Below are 17,919 nucleotides of genomic sequence, written 5' to 3' on the forward strand. Positions count from 1 at the left end.
GAAGAAAACAAAATTAATTCCCAGAAACAAAGGGCAAAAAGCAGAAATAAAAAGCCAAAAAAGTATAAACTTTTTGAACATTCATAAAGCTGAAAACGACAGTATTGTTCTTGGTTAAAAACAGTGTTTTTTTTGCATAAAGCAAACACCCATAATTGCTTCAACATGAGAAATTAATTAAATCAACCTTTTTAGCATGCTCATCTTATACACACAATCACGTACCATTAACGTCTTAGATATATCTCAGTTTGTTGCTAAAAAAAATATATATATCTCAGTTTGACCCGGAATTAGTAGCTTTAACTATTGTAGTGTCAGTGAATATGATTCCTCTTCTCTTTAAAAGTAACTAAAGTTTCGTCTGTGCGTCCGTGCGGGTATTTATTTTTACTTTTTATATACATCAATATTATTAAAGCATTTATTGGTTTATATTTTAAATATTTATCATATTTTATTTTTTTTATAAACACAACAATCAAATAGTTTACGTGCTGTAAAAAAATAGTAACCCATGTCTGATACTAAACTTTCGAGAAATATTGATCTATTGATATGTTTGAGTAATATTTCTTTTAACATGAAATTGTTTTTCAAATGTAATAATAATTTAAATATTTTGATCAGATATGATGCATATTGTGAGATTTAAATACGTTAGAAAATAATATTTGGTTATAAACATTAAACAGTGTTTTATAAGTAATTCAAAGATATTTAAATTTTAATGTTTTTTTGAAAATAATTAACAGTAACCAAAATGGTTAAACATATGTTTTAGAAATTTTTGAAATATATATAATCTTAGGCAAGATTTAACTATATTAAAAATAATATTCAGTTACAAATATTTCATATTGTTCTATAAGTAGCTTAAAGATATTTAAATCTTAGCATATATAGATTTTATTGTTCAAAATAATTAATGGTAAGTTAAACATATATTTTAGGAATATTCATCATATTGTTTAATATCCAATTTAAACTTGAATTTTGTTCAAAAATAATTAATGGTAACATTATCCAAGTTTAATACTGTTAAAATCGATTTTACAGTTGAATATTCCCAAAAATTAGCTAATTTGGTTTAAGAAATATATTAAATACGAAAATTAAGGTAAATTTTGATTAGGAAATGGTTTAATAAATAGGAAAAGACAATGATTACTTAAAGATATGTTCATTTAATTACTTCAGTTGCATACTGTTGTAAGTAAATAGAAAAAACTTAGGGGTATTTTATAATTGTACTCCTCTTTTAATAGATTATATAAGTTTAATAATTACTGAGCAGGGGTTTTTATATTTGTAACACAAGTTTTTGTTACTACTAACTAGCAGTATTACTACTGTATATTGAATACAATAGATTATTAGTCTAGATTACCAAATAATTAGTTGGATAGTATTGAAGATTTAGAAATAAGTTCTTATGCTTAAATAGTATTTAAAAAATCGAAATTGTTACTTAGAAAAATATAGATGAATAAATAACTGATTTTACATAATGTTGACAAACATCATAAATGCTCTGTATACAAATCAGTTGAAAAACACACATGTGAATCACAAAAGCCCAAATCAAAGACAAATTCTCCAATCAATAACTCTCTCACAAAGGACATATCTCCACTTTTACCTGTTAAAATCTTTGAATTTTAACATCACAAAATTAATTATTAAAAAAACATGAGCATAGTAATAATGATACAACATGGACCAAGTCCACAAGTTTAACAACAACAAGACGCAACACAACTTCCCTCCCAAAATCTCTCTGTTCTGTTTTGTCAAATCTCTCTCTCCCCACAAACACCTCATCTTTAAGTCCTTTTTTTCATGGCTTGTCTTCTTCTTCTTCAACAACAATTCTACTCTCCCCACTCTGAAAAACCCAATCTTTAATGGAGATTCAACGACCAATCATCAAGCTCATGGTTCTCCACTCAAACCACGACAAAAGCGACAACCTTTCCCGACGAGAATCTCTCCCCGGCAAATCCAAATGGAGAATCTCTCTATCCCGATCTCCCTCTTCCTCTTCTTCAAAATCCAACAACAGCTCGCCGTCGAAAACAGAGATTCCGACAGAATTCCTCTGTCCGATCTCCGGTTCCTTAATGGCCGACCCAGTCATCGTCTCCTCCGGTCACTCCTACGAACGAGCTTGCGTCATCGCTTCCAAAACCCTAGGGTTCACTCCAACCCCCTCACTCCCAACCTCGCCGCCGGATTTCTCCACCGTCATACCCAACCTCGCCTTGAAATCCGCAATTCTAAGCTGGTGCCACCGCCGGAGCCTCCCGCCGCCGAGGCCGCTCGATAACGCCGCCGCGGAGAAGCTCGTTCTCTCGTTGATGGAGAAAACTCACCACAGGCCGACGAGCCGGAAGGTTTCGATATCGGAGAAGGAGCTAATCCAAGCGATAAAGGACAAACCTTCGGTGAGACTCGACCACGCCGCGACGGAGCTTGACCGGAGACCTAACTACTTCAACTCGAGCTCCGACGAGTCCGTAGCCTCCTCGAGCCGCACGCTGCAGCTAGCGACTCGACCTAGCTGCTTCTCTTCACCTTCGTCTGCTGAAATCGAATCCCTAGAACCAAACCCTAGCCCGGAGGAAGAAGCCTTGCTCGTGAAGCTAAAGAGCAACCGAATCTCTGAGATCGAAGAGGCTTTGGTTTCGATCAGACGCGTCACGAGGCTCGACGAAGGTTCTAGAATCAGTTTATGTAGTGCGAGGCTAATCTCTTCCCTTAGGTCATTGATCGTTTCGAGATACGCTACGGTTCAGGTTAACGCAACAGCTGTTCTCGTGAATCTCTCTTTGGTGAAATCTAACAAAGTGAAGATCGTACGGTCAGGAATCGTCCCGCCGTTGATCGACGTTCTCAAATGCGGCTCCTCGGATGCGCAGGAGCACTCCGCCGGAGCCATTTTCAGCTTGGCTCTCGAGGACGAGAACAAGACGGCGATCGGAGTCCTCGGAGCGTTGGAGCCGCTGCTTCATCTGATCCGAGTCGGGACTGAGTTGACTCGGCACGACTCGGCGCTTGCTCTGTATCATCTGTCGCTTGTGCAGAGCAACCGAGGGAAGCTCGTGAAGCTCGGAGCTGTTCAGGTGCTTTTGAGCATGGCGAGGTTGGGACAGACGATGAATAGGGTTCTGCTGATTCTCTGTAACATGGCTTCGTGTCCGGTGAGTCGACCCGCTTTGCTTGACTCGGGAGCTGTGGAGTGTATGGTTGGGATTCTGAGAGGGCCGAGGGAGGTTACTGAGTCGACGCGGGAGAGCTGTGTTGCGGTTTTGTATGGACTGAGTCACGACGGAGGGTTGAGGTTTAAAGGTTTGGCTATGGCGGCGAATGCCGTGGAGGAGCTGACGAAGGTGGAGAGGAGTGGGAGGGAGAGAGCGAAGCAGAAGGCGAAGAGGGTTTTGGAAGTGATGAGAGCTAAAATGGAAGATGATTCTTCGCCGGAGAATGAGGAGATTGATTGGGAAGAGCTGTTAAACTCCGGTAGTGTAACTCGGAGCCAGCATCGACTCGGTGGCGACGGTGACAAGTCACCTGTTAACTCGTCCGAGTTTTGACGTGTCATTTTAACTCGTAATTTCTTTGCTTTTTTATTTTTATTTAATTACGGATTTTAAGCTTTTTCTTTTCCCACTTTTTTATAATTTCTAAATAATAGGCTTGAGGGTTGTAATTAGTTGGAGATGAGATTTTTCTTTTGTGAAATTTTATGGCTGGGGTGGAATATTCTTGCATTTTCTGGCAATTTGGTTGGGTGGCTTCTTTTTTTTTAAATCCCATCCTTATTTTCGTATTATCTTTTGCTTTTCTTCAAAAGTTAAAAAAGAAACAATTGAAAAAAGTTGTAAAGTAATGACTTTTATTTCCTTGAGAGGTGGAATTGATTCTCCATCCAAATAATAAAGTTAATAGTATTAACCTGATTTGGCCTCTTTAATTATTTGCATCACATGTAGCATAGTGTTTAGTCAGGAGTCAGTACCAAAACTTGAGATGAGAATGACGAGACAGAAAGCTTAAAGGGCGTCGTAGTTGGACATTTTGTCTGAGTTAGTTTGAAGACTCTGAACTAAGTGGTGTAGGTCCAGACGTACCCAAACATGCATGATCACTCTCTAGGATACAGTTGCCAGAACAAATCACAATCAAATGATAAAATACTTTCTCGGGTAGATGATTGAGGTGGAACCAGACGTTATGAAGCGAACAGACCTTTGATGCCAATGTTGAAGATTTAGTTCTGAAGAAAGAATGGTTCACATAGTAAGTTATTTTTAATCAGCAAAGCTAAACATTTACTTGATGTTAATAGAACTATCTCTGGAGCGCGCGCGGCCATAACTAATTCTTAGTATGGCATAATTTAATATATATCTGGAATATATATGATAACGCAAGAACATACATCATTTTTATAAAATTTAAGTTATATATATAATCTTTTCATTTTGTACGAAAACCTACTATTGTTTCCAAAATAAATCGATCATACTGAAACAACATCGATGCTTAGTTAAAAACATATACACTACACTTGTTGAGAATTGAACCTAGAACCAAATCATAATGACAATATAACTCAACCTAGAATTTATGTATATTTTATGGCTGATTTGCTATAGTTCATCGTTTCAGTGGTTGATTTATGAACCAATTATCGACTTTTAGGGCTGATTTAAAATTATGTGGCGTTGGGTACTTTCTGATCCACATGTGTATCATAGACTTGTTGGGTGTTGATTAGGCTTTTTATCTAAACTATTAAAACATGAGTAAAAATTTGAATTGATCATAACTTTTCTAAATATTTACAAGGAATTGCCACTGGATTAAACTATGTTTAACACTTAAATCAAACCACCTAAATTTAATTTAAATAATTAACCAAACATTACATCTATACCACATTTCAAATAAACCACCGGCTTTAACCGGATTGCTCAATATAACCAAATCTTAAATACTTATGTCACGTATCTGCTGAAATCTAACCTTTCAAATTAGATTACATTTTTGAATATTGCTACCTATTATTATAATAAAATGGAATATTCTGAATTCTGTCATCTTGATCTTTAGCCTCTGTTATTTATTTATTTTTTATTTTTGCTTGTCAGTTAGACTACTTCTTTCACATTTCATTTACTAAACGTCTTTTCTTTATCTCTGTAAATTGATTTAGCTAAGCTGATTTCTTTGCCAAAGTTTTTGATTGTTTCTTTGTCATATATCAACTTGATCAGCTAGGGGTGTAGCTGTTAAGTGTGAATAATAGTGATTAGGATCGCCTCTCTATCTCATGGTAGATGTTAGTGATTACCACTAGATTGATGAAAATCGTTTTCCATTTGTTTTGACTTTCGACCGAGCACGCGCACGCTGACCGAGCTAGGGTTGGTGATGTGAAGAATATATCGAGTATGCAGTTGTGCGGATTACTAAATTCTGGACATCTTTGTCTCGGCTTTATTGGAGTTACTTTCGTTGCACATTCATAATGTTGATCCTCTGTCTTGTTCACATTTCAAAACTTGATTCTGCTGCCATGAAGAGCTCTGAGGCAGGCAAGGGGATCAAGTAGCCTATCTAGGCCCCAGACAGCAACTTATGATAGGAAATGGCGGTGCTAGAGTTGGAAGTTTCACATTTGGAACAGTATCTTCTCTCTTTGTACCGTGAAGCATTTGATCAACAGTCATCTTCTGTATCTCCAATACAACAGACTCCGAGTTCTTCTAAGTCAACACCTGAACCTCCGTGTTTTTTTTTGTTTATCTTGAATGGGAAAAGAAAACGCAAACGTGATTCGTTGTTCAATTTGTATTGGCCTTTTTTTTTTCCTTTTTTTTTCCTTTTTTTTTAATGTCGGCATAATCTAGTGTATATATGTGAAGGGAATTGGGGTTAGTGAGAAAAAAATTTATCTCGTGACAATGGCCGAGGTTAGATGTCGTATCTCAGACGAAGATATCGTAGAGGGTTTTCTGAGACCAAAGATTAACGGGGCAGCAACAGCAAACCCGAGATTTATCGTAGACAACATGGAAGAGGATTTGTACAAACGAGAGCCGTGGCTGCTTCCGCAACCAACAGATCCCATCCTTAACCCTAACGAGTGGTTGTACTTGGGGAAACGGGATTGGAAATATCTCTGGGCAGAAGGAGTTGATTGTGAGGGATCGTGGATGCCCATCGAAGGTCGTCGCCCGATCCTGTCTGAGGATTCGGGTGAATTCATTGGGGGAACCATGAGATTCAGATATTGCTTCAGGAACAAGAACGACAAAGCAACTCCTATGCACTGGAGCAATTGGTTCATGCGAGAGTATCGTCTCTGTGACAAATTCGGCAGCCCCATCAAAACCCGTCATGTTCTCTGCAAGATTACTTGTTACCACCACCTTTGACTTCTTCTTGTTAGTATTTATTCTATTTTGACCCAGTTTGGTCTTTAGCTCTCTTTTTTTTTCTGCTTGTGAGACTACTACTTTCACATTTAATAAATGTCTTTTCTTAATCTCTATAAATTGATTTAGCTACAGCTGATTTCTTTTTGTCCTTGCTAAAGTTTTTGTTTGTTTCTTTGTCGTATATCAACTTGATCAGCTAGGGGTGTAGCTATTAAGTGTGAATAATAGTGATTAGGGTTGCCTTTCTATCTCACGGTAGATGTTAGTGATTTTACCACTAATTGATGTAAATCGTTTTCCATTGGTGTTGACTTCTAGGGTGGCTGATGTGATTTAAGCGACATAAGAATAGATCGAGTATGCAGTTGTGCTCGACTTTACTGGAGTTCTTTTCGTTACACATTCATAATGTTGATCCTCTGGGTCTTGTTCACTTTTTGCAAACCTTGATTCTAAATGAGTCATCCTTATGTTGATTCTTTTAATCTTTTAGCATAATCGTTTCTATATTTATGAATATAAGCTTCTAAATATTTTTTTATGATAGATGGAGTATGCAGTTGCGCGGATTACTAAATTCTGGGCATCTTTGTTTCGACTTTACTGGATTACACATTCATAATGTTGATCCTCTAGGTCTTGTTCACATTTTGCAAAGCTTGATTCTGCTGCCATGAAGAGCTCTGAGGCAGGCAGGGGAACGAAGTAGCCTATCTAGGCCCCAGACAGCAACTTATGATAGGAAATGGCGGTGCTAGAGTTGGAAGTTTCACATTTGGAACTGTATCTTCTCTCTTTGCACCGTAAAGCATTTGATCAACAGTCATCTTCTGTATCTCCAAAACAACAACAGACTCCTAGTTCTCCTAAGGCAAACGTCTGGACTTCTCAACAACAACACCTGAACAACCTCGGTGTTTCTCCTTTGACAACAGACTAAAGAGCCCATGTATGGTCAAAAAGGAACCAGATTCTCCTAGCCTAAGATGCAGACAAGATAACTTAGCCATGGAACCAAGATGTTTCTCCTTTGACAGTAGACTAAAGGAACCTGGTTCTGCTACTAAGAAACTCAATCAAGAAGGCTCAACAGTAAATTCTCAGTGCTTCTCCTTTGACAATAGACCAATGCAACCTGGTTCTGCTGCTAGGAAACTCATTCAAGAAAGCTCAACAATCGATTCAAGGTGTTTCTCCTTCGACAATAGGCTGAAAGATCAATCTCTTTACGAGGAAGAGGACAATGATTCATGTGTTCGCCGTTGCCAGTCTACTCTTAACCAACGCTCCACCTTCAACAACCGAATATCTCCTCCAGAAGTGAGTCTCACTTTCTTATCATTAGAGTTAAACAAAATGTGTAACATATACTCACTTTTTGATGCAACAGTACATACACAGTGGATCAAACACTGCAAGGCTTGCAGAACACATGGGAACAAAGATATCAGATCACAGATTCATGACACCAAACAAGTTATCAGAGGAAATGATAAAGTGTGCATCAGCTATATACTCCAAGCTCGCAGACGCTCTATCGATAAACCACGGTTTCTCACCTCAAGAACAGTATGATATGTGGAGCCCAAGCTTCAGGAAGAACTCCTCTTTTGATGATCAGTTCGAGTTCAGCAGGACCTTATAGCTCAATGATTGAAGTGTCACACATTCATAAAAACAATAGGAGATGACGTGACCTTGACTTGATGAATCGAAACTTCAGGTCAGCCTAGCAGCTATCTGAGTGTTTCCTCTTGTTGTTTTTTTTCCACTCAGAATGTACTCATTGTTGCTATACTTACGCAGCTTGATGATCAAACAGCTGGAGAGTGTTGATCCGAGAAACCTGACTCATCAAGAGAAACTAGCATTTTGGATTAACATACATAACGCACTTGTGATGCACGTACGTGGTTTTCTCTCTTTAGTCCTTTGATCTCTTACCTATGTTTATGTTGTATTTATACTTTGTTTTCACCATTGCAGACATTTCTGGCAAATGGGATTCCACAGAACAACAGGAAGCGGTTTTTACTGCTCTCCAAGGTAAAACATTATCAACACACTGTTCTTGGTCTGCTTCAAGAAGATGAATTAGAAAAGCCAGACTTACATTTTGGACTCTGCTTAACGTTTTCCAGCCAGCTTACAACATAGGAGGTCGCATGGTAAGCATAGAAGCGATACAAAGTTATATTCTTCACATCAGGATGCCTCGTCCTGGCCAGGTAAGGCTCACTTCTCGAGTATCTCACAGCTACAGATTGTCAGTGTGACACTGTTCTTAAGTTTTCTTGCTTCCTGTTTGTAGTGGCTGAAGTTATTACTAATTCCAAGAAAGTTCAGAACCGGAGATGAGCATCAAGAATATTCCCTCGACCACTCCGAGCCCCTCTCGTATACTTTGCTCTTTGTTCAGGCAGCCATTCTGATCCAGCGGTAAGTAGAGAAGGCTTACACATTTACTGTCTTTTTTGAAGTGTTAGAGAGTCTTGAATGTGTTTTTATTTGCCTGTAGATTCGTGTTTATACCCCCAAGGGAATCTACCAAGAGCTAGAAACCGCGAAACAGGAGTATGTTCGTGCAACGTTTGGGGTTAAAAAGGACCAGAAGCTCGTCTTGCCAAAGATCATTGAGTCTTTTAGCAAAGACTCGGGTTTGAGTCAAGCGGCATTGGTGGAGATGATTCAAGAATGTCTTCCACAGACAATGAAGAAAAGAGTAAAGAAACTTAACTAACTCAGGGAGATCAAGAAAGAGCATTGTTGAATGGGCGACTCATAGTTTCGTGTTAGGTATTTGATAGCCAAAGAAGTTGTTAGATGAATCTGTTTCTTTGTAATATTTTTGAACAGAAGCTTGTTTTTGACTAGAAGCTTGATTTCTTTTATAAAATGATATTATTCTTTTGACCAGAAGCTTGTTTTTGTTTTGATATACTCATACACATGGAGCACAGAAGAACCCTTGTCGTATTTTTTGACCGTGTTCTTACAATACGGAATTATCTACTTTTATGATGTAAAAATGGATGAACAGCAAAGAAATGAGATTCAGTTTATTTATCATTCTCTGTGCTAAAGATAATACTAAGTGGCAGTAAATTCAACAATGAAAATACCAGTAAATGTCACGAAAAATAGTCCAAAACAATAAAACTATTTATTATAATAACCCTAGTTATAATAGTTTTAATTATAATATTATTTTAAAATTTTAAAATTATTAATAAATTTGTAATCTGAAACTAAAATCAGGATAAAAATGTCTTTTCACATACAAGAAAATGTAGTTTTCAAAAATTAAGAAAAATGTATTTTTCAAAATTTAAAATACAATTAGAATATTTCTCAAATCATCCCATAAAATTTTTTATGCTACTCCTTCAGTTATAACTTGACAAAGAAAATTGTAGTGGGATACTCTAATATATTTATTTTGTACATATATAAAATTAACTAGTTTTTTGGTCGAAGTGGATTTTTAATAAGAAATAACCTTATTTTTTAATTATGATTTTTTTCCCTGACCAATCAGAAATTTGATGTAAGTATGATTTTCTCCCGGCTCCAAGGAAAAAAAAAATAGATGCACACTATGCAGGTAAGACGTGGCAGCTTATTTTGACAGGTGGCTAATTAAAACAATTTTGTTTTGAAGAAAAGGGCAAAAAAGGCAAATATAAAAATTCAAGTTACGAAGCTGTTCCCCCCCTCCCTCCCTCTTCAGTTTTCGCAAATCACATTCACGACTTTCTAGGGTTCTTTCAGGTTTGGGTTTTTGGCGAGAATTTTCCGGCGGATATGGAGAAATCGACGTCGGAATCGACGTCGGACTCACCGACACCCACCGGCGAGGATCTGAAGCGGGATTTAAACAACAAATTGGCTGAGATTTTGGCTTACGGAAGAGAGATCGAAGTTTGCTGTGATGCTGACAGAAACCATAGATTCGTGGAATCAATTGGTGATGCTATTAGACTCCTTCATCTTCTGAGGGAAGTTGAATGGGAGATGACTGATTCTGATATCTCTTCCTCTTCGACATCTCCAAAATTGGAAGTTCCGATCATGAGCGAACCGGTAGCCAGAGCTTCTGGGCAGGTATAAAACTTCCCCTTTTTCTTTAGTAAATCTTGTATTTTTGCAAATTGTTCTTGCTAGATTATGTTAATCTTTCTAGAGTTATGGTTTGCCCTTGCCAAAAGTTTCCATGGTTGTGTGCTTATATACAGCAGGAATAGATTAGATAGAAAAAGATGGAGGTTTCCGTATACAAGATGAATGCATTTTTGTGTTATATAAATACAATGAAAGATCAGTTTTTTTTTTAACAAGTTAAGGACTCAAGAACACAGATTTCTAGTGTTGTGTGCTGATATTGCAACATCATTAATTCGCCCCTTTCTGTTTTGCAGACATTTGATGAAATATATGTAGCAGAGTGGCTGAATCGTGAAGCTAATTGTCCGAAAATCAATGATGTACTCACTCACCATTTGTGGATAACGAAAGAGTTGGTCAAGGACTTGATTACGCAGATGTGTGCCAACAAATATGAGCTGCCAGAACTATGTGATGAAATAGTCACAGACGGGTTCAAAAAGGGTTTTAAGTCATTGCTTAAGCGGATATCCTCATCTACCTCTCAGATAGAAGCTGCACTGATGTCTTCACACAGCATGGGGGTTGAGAATATGGCCACGGAAGAGCATCTTGCAGTGGAGCCTGTTGCAGAGGAGCATCTCGCTGTGGAGCCTGTTGCAGAGGAGCATCTCGCAGTGGAGCCTGTTGCAGTGGAGCATCTCCCACAGCTACCTTTGGAAATGGTAGAAGAAATCTTTGCTCGGGCACCAATCGAGTCTCTTCTACGTTTCAGAACAACATGCAAAGTCTTCTACTGCAAAACCTTTGAGACGAAGTACATCTATAGACACGTCGACTTGTCTCAAGAAAGGTTTCTTCGATTTGACAACGTCTTGCATATCATTGATCCCGTGGCCACCTCTGACATGTCTAGTGCAATGCCTGACTACCTTAAACCTGCTGCTTTCATATCTACTGCGGTACACTGTGATGGTTTGTTCCTCTTTCAAAACCGTAACAGCTTCAGGCTAACCCTTTGGAATCCGCTCTTGAGGATCGTGTATTGGATTCGACCAATGGGAGTCCTCACAAGCAACGACTGTTATGGCATAGGGTATTGTAAACGAGGATCTTACAAGATTGTAAGAATCTACGATGCAGACTGGGAAGACGAATGTGAAGACGAAGTACAGGTGTTTGAAACTGAAACCGAGTCGTGGAGCTATGTGGATGCGTCACCTCTTGACTGGAAAGTTGCTAGCTTACATCCGGGGTTATCAGTTAATGGCAAGATGTATTGGCTCGCGCGAATTAAAGGTGTTCCGGTGCCGACTTTCATTCAATCTTTCAATTTCTCGGAGGAGACTTTTACTTCGGTATGCACACTTCCCCTTGACTATGATCCAGTACACACAAATGCGCTATCTGTCTACAGTCACAACCGCTTGTCGCTTGTACATCAAGGCCAGAACACGAGAGCTATTGATGTTTGGGTTACGAACCCACTGGCCGAGGAAACTGTCACGTGGAGTCATGCGTTTACAGTCACCAACCTAGATTTACCTTGCATCCGTCCTTATTATGACATGGCCTACCCTGTTCATATCCTGGACAGGAACAACACTCTATTTGTGTTGTGTAGGGAACGTACTAGAGAGCAGAGCGAGGAAAATGATGATGAGCAAGATGAGGGAAGTCCTCAGATGAGGTTATACAGAATCGGGAGGCATGGGATCCAAGAGCGTGCCAACGTTGCAAATACTATTTTCTTTGAGCATCAAGTGTGTGGGTACCTCTACACGCCAAGTCTAGTGTCGCCTAACTGAGAAGTCTGCAGCGCTCGCTGTGACTATGCTCTACCGGATCACTCCCTTGCCTTCTAAAAACAGAGCTTTTGTTTTGGTTTACACGTGAGAGACTCTCGGAAAGGTCGAGCTTGTGTCTTTTTGGTGTCTTGGATCTTTTTTCTTCTTCTGTTTTTTCTTGCTCGTGTATAGATTGGATCAGGGTATACATTGAGAAACTAAGACCAATGTGAGTGGGTTCCACTTTTAGTCATTTGGCAAGTTGTTACGAATTGGCAATTTATAGTATTATTTTCCTCGGATAAAAATGGTGTTGGAATATATTGATAAATCTTTGTCAGTTTCTTAGTTATTCAGTACCAAATGATTTTTTCAAATTTGCTTAATTAGGTGTCATCTTTACAAAGACTCTCACAAAAGAAAGATGATATGACATCTTTAAAATATGACATGCCAAACCAAAACTTTCTAACCCTAATATATTTCACTCGTGATTACATCCTGTCTCACGAACAAAAAAATCTGTTCACATAGACTAAATAGTTAAAAATTGCCAAGGTGTTTCTTGCAACATGTTCTATGAAGTTATCACAATACACATGGCCAATTCATGAGAAGGTATTACATTTTCGTTATGGTTTGACTATGAGATACGGTAAGTTCACGTTTCAATCAGTTTCAACACTTTTCAACACGTTTCAACACTGCATCAAATTTTTTTAGCCAAATAATCATTTTATTTTTTAAAGGAGTTAGGCACATGGCATAATGAAACATCTTCAGAGCATAAAACATCAGAATTCCTATATCTTCATATACGTGGCGTTAACATTTTTTTATAGTCTACTTTAATTGTATCTTCAAAATCGTATTATGCTTTGAAATATGTTTCAGGGATCCAAAATAAAAAATGATTTTTCAAAGACCGAAGTGAATAAAATGATTTTTCAAAGACCGAAGTGAACAACTTGTATGAATATCACAATATTCATATGAGAGAAGAACATTTTGTCAATCTCCTTGATGATCAAGATAAATTAAAGTTTTTGGTATCGATGGAGAACAAGCTACATGATGAAGTGGGCCATAAGTAATTTTGTTTGGGATCAAGAATCTAAAACGTGGAAACCAAAACTTGAGATTTAAAGAGTACTAGATTTTGATCCGCGCTTAAAAAAGCGCGGGTTTATTTTTGAAATTAAATAAATACTTATATAAAATAATATATAAATTTAAATACATTTATTCAAAACCGCGAATCAAAACGAAAAAAAAACAACTAGAATTGAACTAAATTCCATAAATAACCGACTAGATCAAATATATTTGGAATCGATAGTAGCAATGTTTTATTTAAGATATAAGTAATGTTTTCTATCCAGTTTGGACCCGCGGTGGAACCGGTAGATTTGGTGGCCGTATATAATATGGATTGGTCTATATTATTTATGTAGCATCCTAAATTTGGTGGCCGTTTTAACATTTTAGTTTAAATGCCTAAAAATTATTTTGTTTGTATAATACTATAAATACATATCTTAAGTGTGTGAGTTGTTCTTTTGGTATAATCTAATATAAAATAGATTTTAAAAATAATATGAGTATTTAGTTAGTATTGATATTGTAAAGTAGAGAACTTGCGTTTTCTTTAGTGAAATTTAATAAAGATATGGATTGTCAACTATAATGAAATTGAATTTTTCTTATCCTAAATTTATATCTTAGTCACCTTATAATGATACACAAGATTTTGATTATAAGGTGTTGTTATGGTTAATGGAACTTTAGTAGAGTGGAGTCTGCGTTGCATTCAGAGTTGGAAGCACTGCGGTGGGCAATGGAGTGTATGCTTCAACATTCGCCGTGTCAGAGCTTTGGGACTGATTGCAAAGAGATGATTACGATGCTTAGGAATCCTCATGACTGGCCAAACTTCTCAACGGAACTGGAGAAATTAATGACGCTGCAGATTTGCTTCCCTGATTTTTAAGATCTCTTATGTCCCTAGGACACGGAACAAGGCCTCTGATTCTCTAGCTAGGACTGCTAGATCGTTTTATCGTGACTTGTTGTATGTTGGTTGTTCTATTTCCCAGGCCACTTCAAGTTTGAGTAATAGATCAGCCGTTTGTTGACAAAAAAAAAAGTGTTGTTATGGTTAGTAACCAATAATAAATTGAATATGTGGGGAAAATATTAATCGGAATGCATAATTAAGGCTCAAGGCTTTAAGTCGACAACAAAAATTTAAAATTTAAAATTTTAGTACCAATTGAAATTGTTGTTATTTGTTTAGTGTCCAAAAGTATATAATGATGCAAATATTTAGGAATAAATCAACAAATGACGGTCAGCATATATAGATAGTGTTTAATTTGCATTACCCATTTTATATTTAATGAATTTTTAATTGTTAGTCAAAATCATAACGACACAAAAAACAATTTCCAAGTAGAATTAGGGCAAATCTAAAAAAGATCTTGTTTTAATTGTATTGATTAGATGAAACAAATATAGTTATACCATTTAATTTGTTAAGTATTGACTAAATTATTTTTAGAGAAATATAAGGTAGCATATTATTAGTAGAAATTTAATGTAAGATCAAAATATTACTATTAGTTAATGAAAGGGTCCAACAACTTTGCATAAGTTGATTTTTTGGATTCATTTTCTTTTAATTGTATTGATTATCAATGTACTTTTTATCGCTTTTTTATTCAATTATTTTGAGTTATATTTTTATTGGATTCTTTTAATATTTGTTATAATTATTATTGGTTAAATTGTACGGCTTTCATCACAATACAATTTTTTGGTGGTTTCTTAGTTACACCGTTTAAAAAATTACTATAAGTTATTTATCAATATTTAGTTCTCACAAACCTCAAGTCAAAAATATATCCATATTTATCTCATTAATGGATTACCAATTAATGATGAATCCAACATCACGTAATATGTATATTCGTATTAATTTCACATGATAAAATTTCTCTGTCAAAAAGATTGATTAAAATTTTGCATTAAATATGGTAACAATAAACGGAATGAAATAAATATTGGGAATATATTATTTGATGTGTAAATTCACGTTAATGTATATTGACAGTGTTATATAAAATTTGAAATTAAATATGGTAACAATAAAAGGAATGAAATAAATATTGGGAATATACTCTTTGATGTGTAAACTGAGGTTAATGTATATTGACAGTGTTATATATCATTTACATTTGGTCGAGTGGATGTAGGGATGGCAATCAAGGACCTTTACTGCGGGCCTGACTCGTAAAGACTTGCTGCAGAGCGAGATTGAACCACTATTTGGTAAGCCCGCAAAATTGCCGGCTTAGTGGGACGGGTTGAAAGCGGGATGGGCTACAAGTTAACCTGCAAAATTTTGAAGACCCGCAACTCTAAGCCCCCATTTCTGCTTTCACCATATTGAGAGAGAGAGAGAGAGAGAGAGAGAGAGAGAGAGAGAGAGAGAGAGAGAGAGAGAGAGAGAGAGAGAGAGAAGGAAGGCGATTCAACGTTATGGAGCTCCGATGATGGTGGTTTCAGGGTCGAGGATGCTTCCGGTCTCCCAAGCGCCTTCGATCTGCACCGGTGGAGATTCTTCGAGCCATCATAAGAAGTTGAAAACTCACTTTCCAATCTAGTTCCCGCCATGGGTTCTTCATGGTTTTGCCTATATGTATTTGTTAACATTATCATACATTTTGGAGTTTTAGGTTTCAATATATATTTAACTAACTTCTATTATTCTTATTTGCAGAAGATGAAGTTGATGGTGAAAAAGAGAAATTTCCATCTTTTTGTCGCTTGTTGGTGATAAAGTTGAAGAACAAGAAGTGTGATTTGGTGTTTTCTTTTTATTTACTTTTGGGATTAGTCTTTGATTTGGTGTTTGGTTTTATTTAATTTTGGATTTATAAAACTAAAGCATTTGTTATGAACTTATGAGTTATAATATTTGGATTCATTAACTAAAGCATTGTTTATTTTTAATATGTTTGGAGAGTAACAAAAATAACTAAACTAGTGTTTTGATCCAACTAAAATCTTCAACTAACAAGTGTATTGCCTTATCCAGTTCAATCCTCGACTAGACTCACTTACTGATGTGTCATGAATCATATCTTGAAGCGTCCAGGAGCCATATCCGCAATGTCCCGCGGGCCGATCCGCAAAAGCCTACATGTCCCGCGGGCCGATCCACAAAAGCCTACATATTTTGTGGTACAGATTTGGTCAGCCATTTTAAGGACCACAGCCCGCGCGGACCTGACCCGCTCGAAGATGAGCCCACTGCGGTACGGGACGAAACGGGACGGATCAACCTGTTTGACATTCCTAAGTGGATGCCACATAGCCAGAGAACTTGTTAGATGAATCTGTTTCTTTGTAATTTTATTGGTGAAGTGTATAGGAGGATGTATGTGCAAGTGTAGAGAATAGAAATAAAGTTAGAAGAAAACTGCATGCGTTTTTTGGTTACCAATTCGGGATGAATTTTTGGCTTTGTTTTAGAAGAGCGGGTGTGTGTATGTACTATGAACATACTAAAACAATTCCTTTATTTGTTTTTTTTACGACCTTGAGGCTTGATTGACTTTATTCCAGTGTTTTTTAAACCGAATTGGAAGTTGAACCGGATAATTTTTGGATCACGGTTCGATATGGTTCGATCGGGTCAAATTTGGTTCAATAATTAGGTTAATATATTTTTAATGTATAAATTTAAAGGTAATATTAGTAAATATGATACATAATTAAAATATAAATGAATCTAAAACATAAACATTATAAATATAAAATTAGTTTTGCGGGACTGGGTCTTTTGCGGGATGGGCTGAAACGGGTCATGCGTGATTACATGGACCTGTATTTTTTTATTTCTTATTTTACCTGAAAAAACAAAAAAGAGAGCAATAAAAAACAATTCTTGTGACTTTTCTCCCATAAAACATAAGGAGTTCCGGCGATGATGCATGATTAACTCCAGCTCCAGCGATGACTATTCGAGCTCTGGTGATGTTTTGATTTGGTTTTCTCTTTTTATTACACACAAATATGAATTGATTTATTACAATGTGATATTTCTTGTTTAAGTTGATTGGTTTTGTTTTCAGTATTGTGAAGTGGTGTTTTTCTTAAATTAAATTTTGGTTACAATGGTGTTGTTTAGGAGAAAAGTTAGTTGTACATCACGTCACTTGTATAATTTGACAAAGTGATTCACGAATTTTTTTTCAATCCAAATAATTAAAAAAAAAGATAGTTTGATGAAGACATACAACACTTGAGCCAAATTATTACAAAGACAACAATTCAATCAGATTCAAACTCAACAAAAACTTATGCTGATAACAAAAGAAAGCTTTTAACTAAAGAACCCAAGTACAAACAGAACTTTGTGGTATTGATTTTGATAAGGCTTTAGTGAATTTTAATGAGCTCTCTTCAACACTCTTAAACAACTTTTCTACTTGAACATTTATGAAAGAAAATGTAGTAGGCGGTTTGATAAGGAGGCGTCCCGCGGGACGGTCCGCAAAAGCTTATTTATTATG

At 36.6% G+C, this 17,919-nt stretch overlaps 3 protein-coding genes and 1 pseudogene across 3 annotated transcripts; all 4 read left to right on the forward strand.

The window, feature by feature from the left end:
* Positions 1–1,676: 1,676 nt before the first annotated feature.
* On the forward strand, positions 1,677–3,773 carry LOC106446129 (U-box domain-containing protein 40-like). The gene has a single exon (XM_013887811.3). It carries the CDS (start codon positions 1,908–1,910, stop codon positions 3,594–3,596), a length of 1,689 nt encoding a protein of 562 aa, XP_013743265.2. The 5' UTR covers positions 1,677–1,907; the 3' UTR covers positions 3,597–3,773.
* A 2,199-nt stretch (positions 3,774–5,972) lies between these two features.
* LOC125608166 (NAC transcription factor NAM-B2) lies at positions 5,973–6,446 on the forward strand. Its single transcript, XM_048778125.1, has one exon. It carries the CDS (start codon positions 5,973–5,975, stop codon positions 6,444–6,446), a length of 474 nt encoding a protein of 157 aa, XP_048634082.1.
* On the forward strand, positions 6,219–9,365 carry LOC106448310 (annotated as a pseudogene).
* An 802-nt stretch (positions 9,366–10,167) lies between these two features.
* Positions 10,168–12,635, forward strand: LOC125607926 (putative F-box protein At3g22650). The gene is made up of 2 exons (XM_048777454.1): positions 10,168–10,553; positions 10,868–12,635. The coding sequence occupies exons 1-2, from the start codon at positions 10,254–10,256 to the stop codon at positions 12,359–12,361; spliced, it is 1,794 nt and encodes a 597-aa protein (XP_048633411.1). The 5' UTR covers positions 10,168–10,253; the 3' UTR covers positions 12,362–12,635.
* The last annotated feature ends 5,284 nt before the right edge of the window (positions 12,636–17,919 follow it).

The sequence above is a fragment of the Brassica napus genome, chromosome A4 (genome assembly GCF_020379485.1).
Source record: "Brassica napus cultivar Da-Ae chromosome A4, Da-Ae, whole genome shotgun sequence".
NCBI lineage: Eukaryota > Viridiplantae > Streptophyta > Magnoliopsida > Brassicales > Brassicaceae > Brassica > Brassica napus.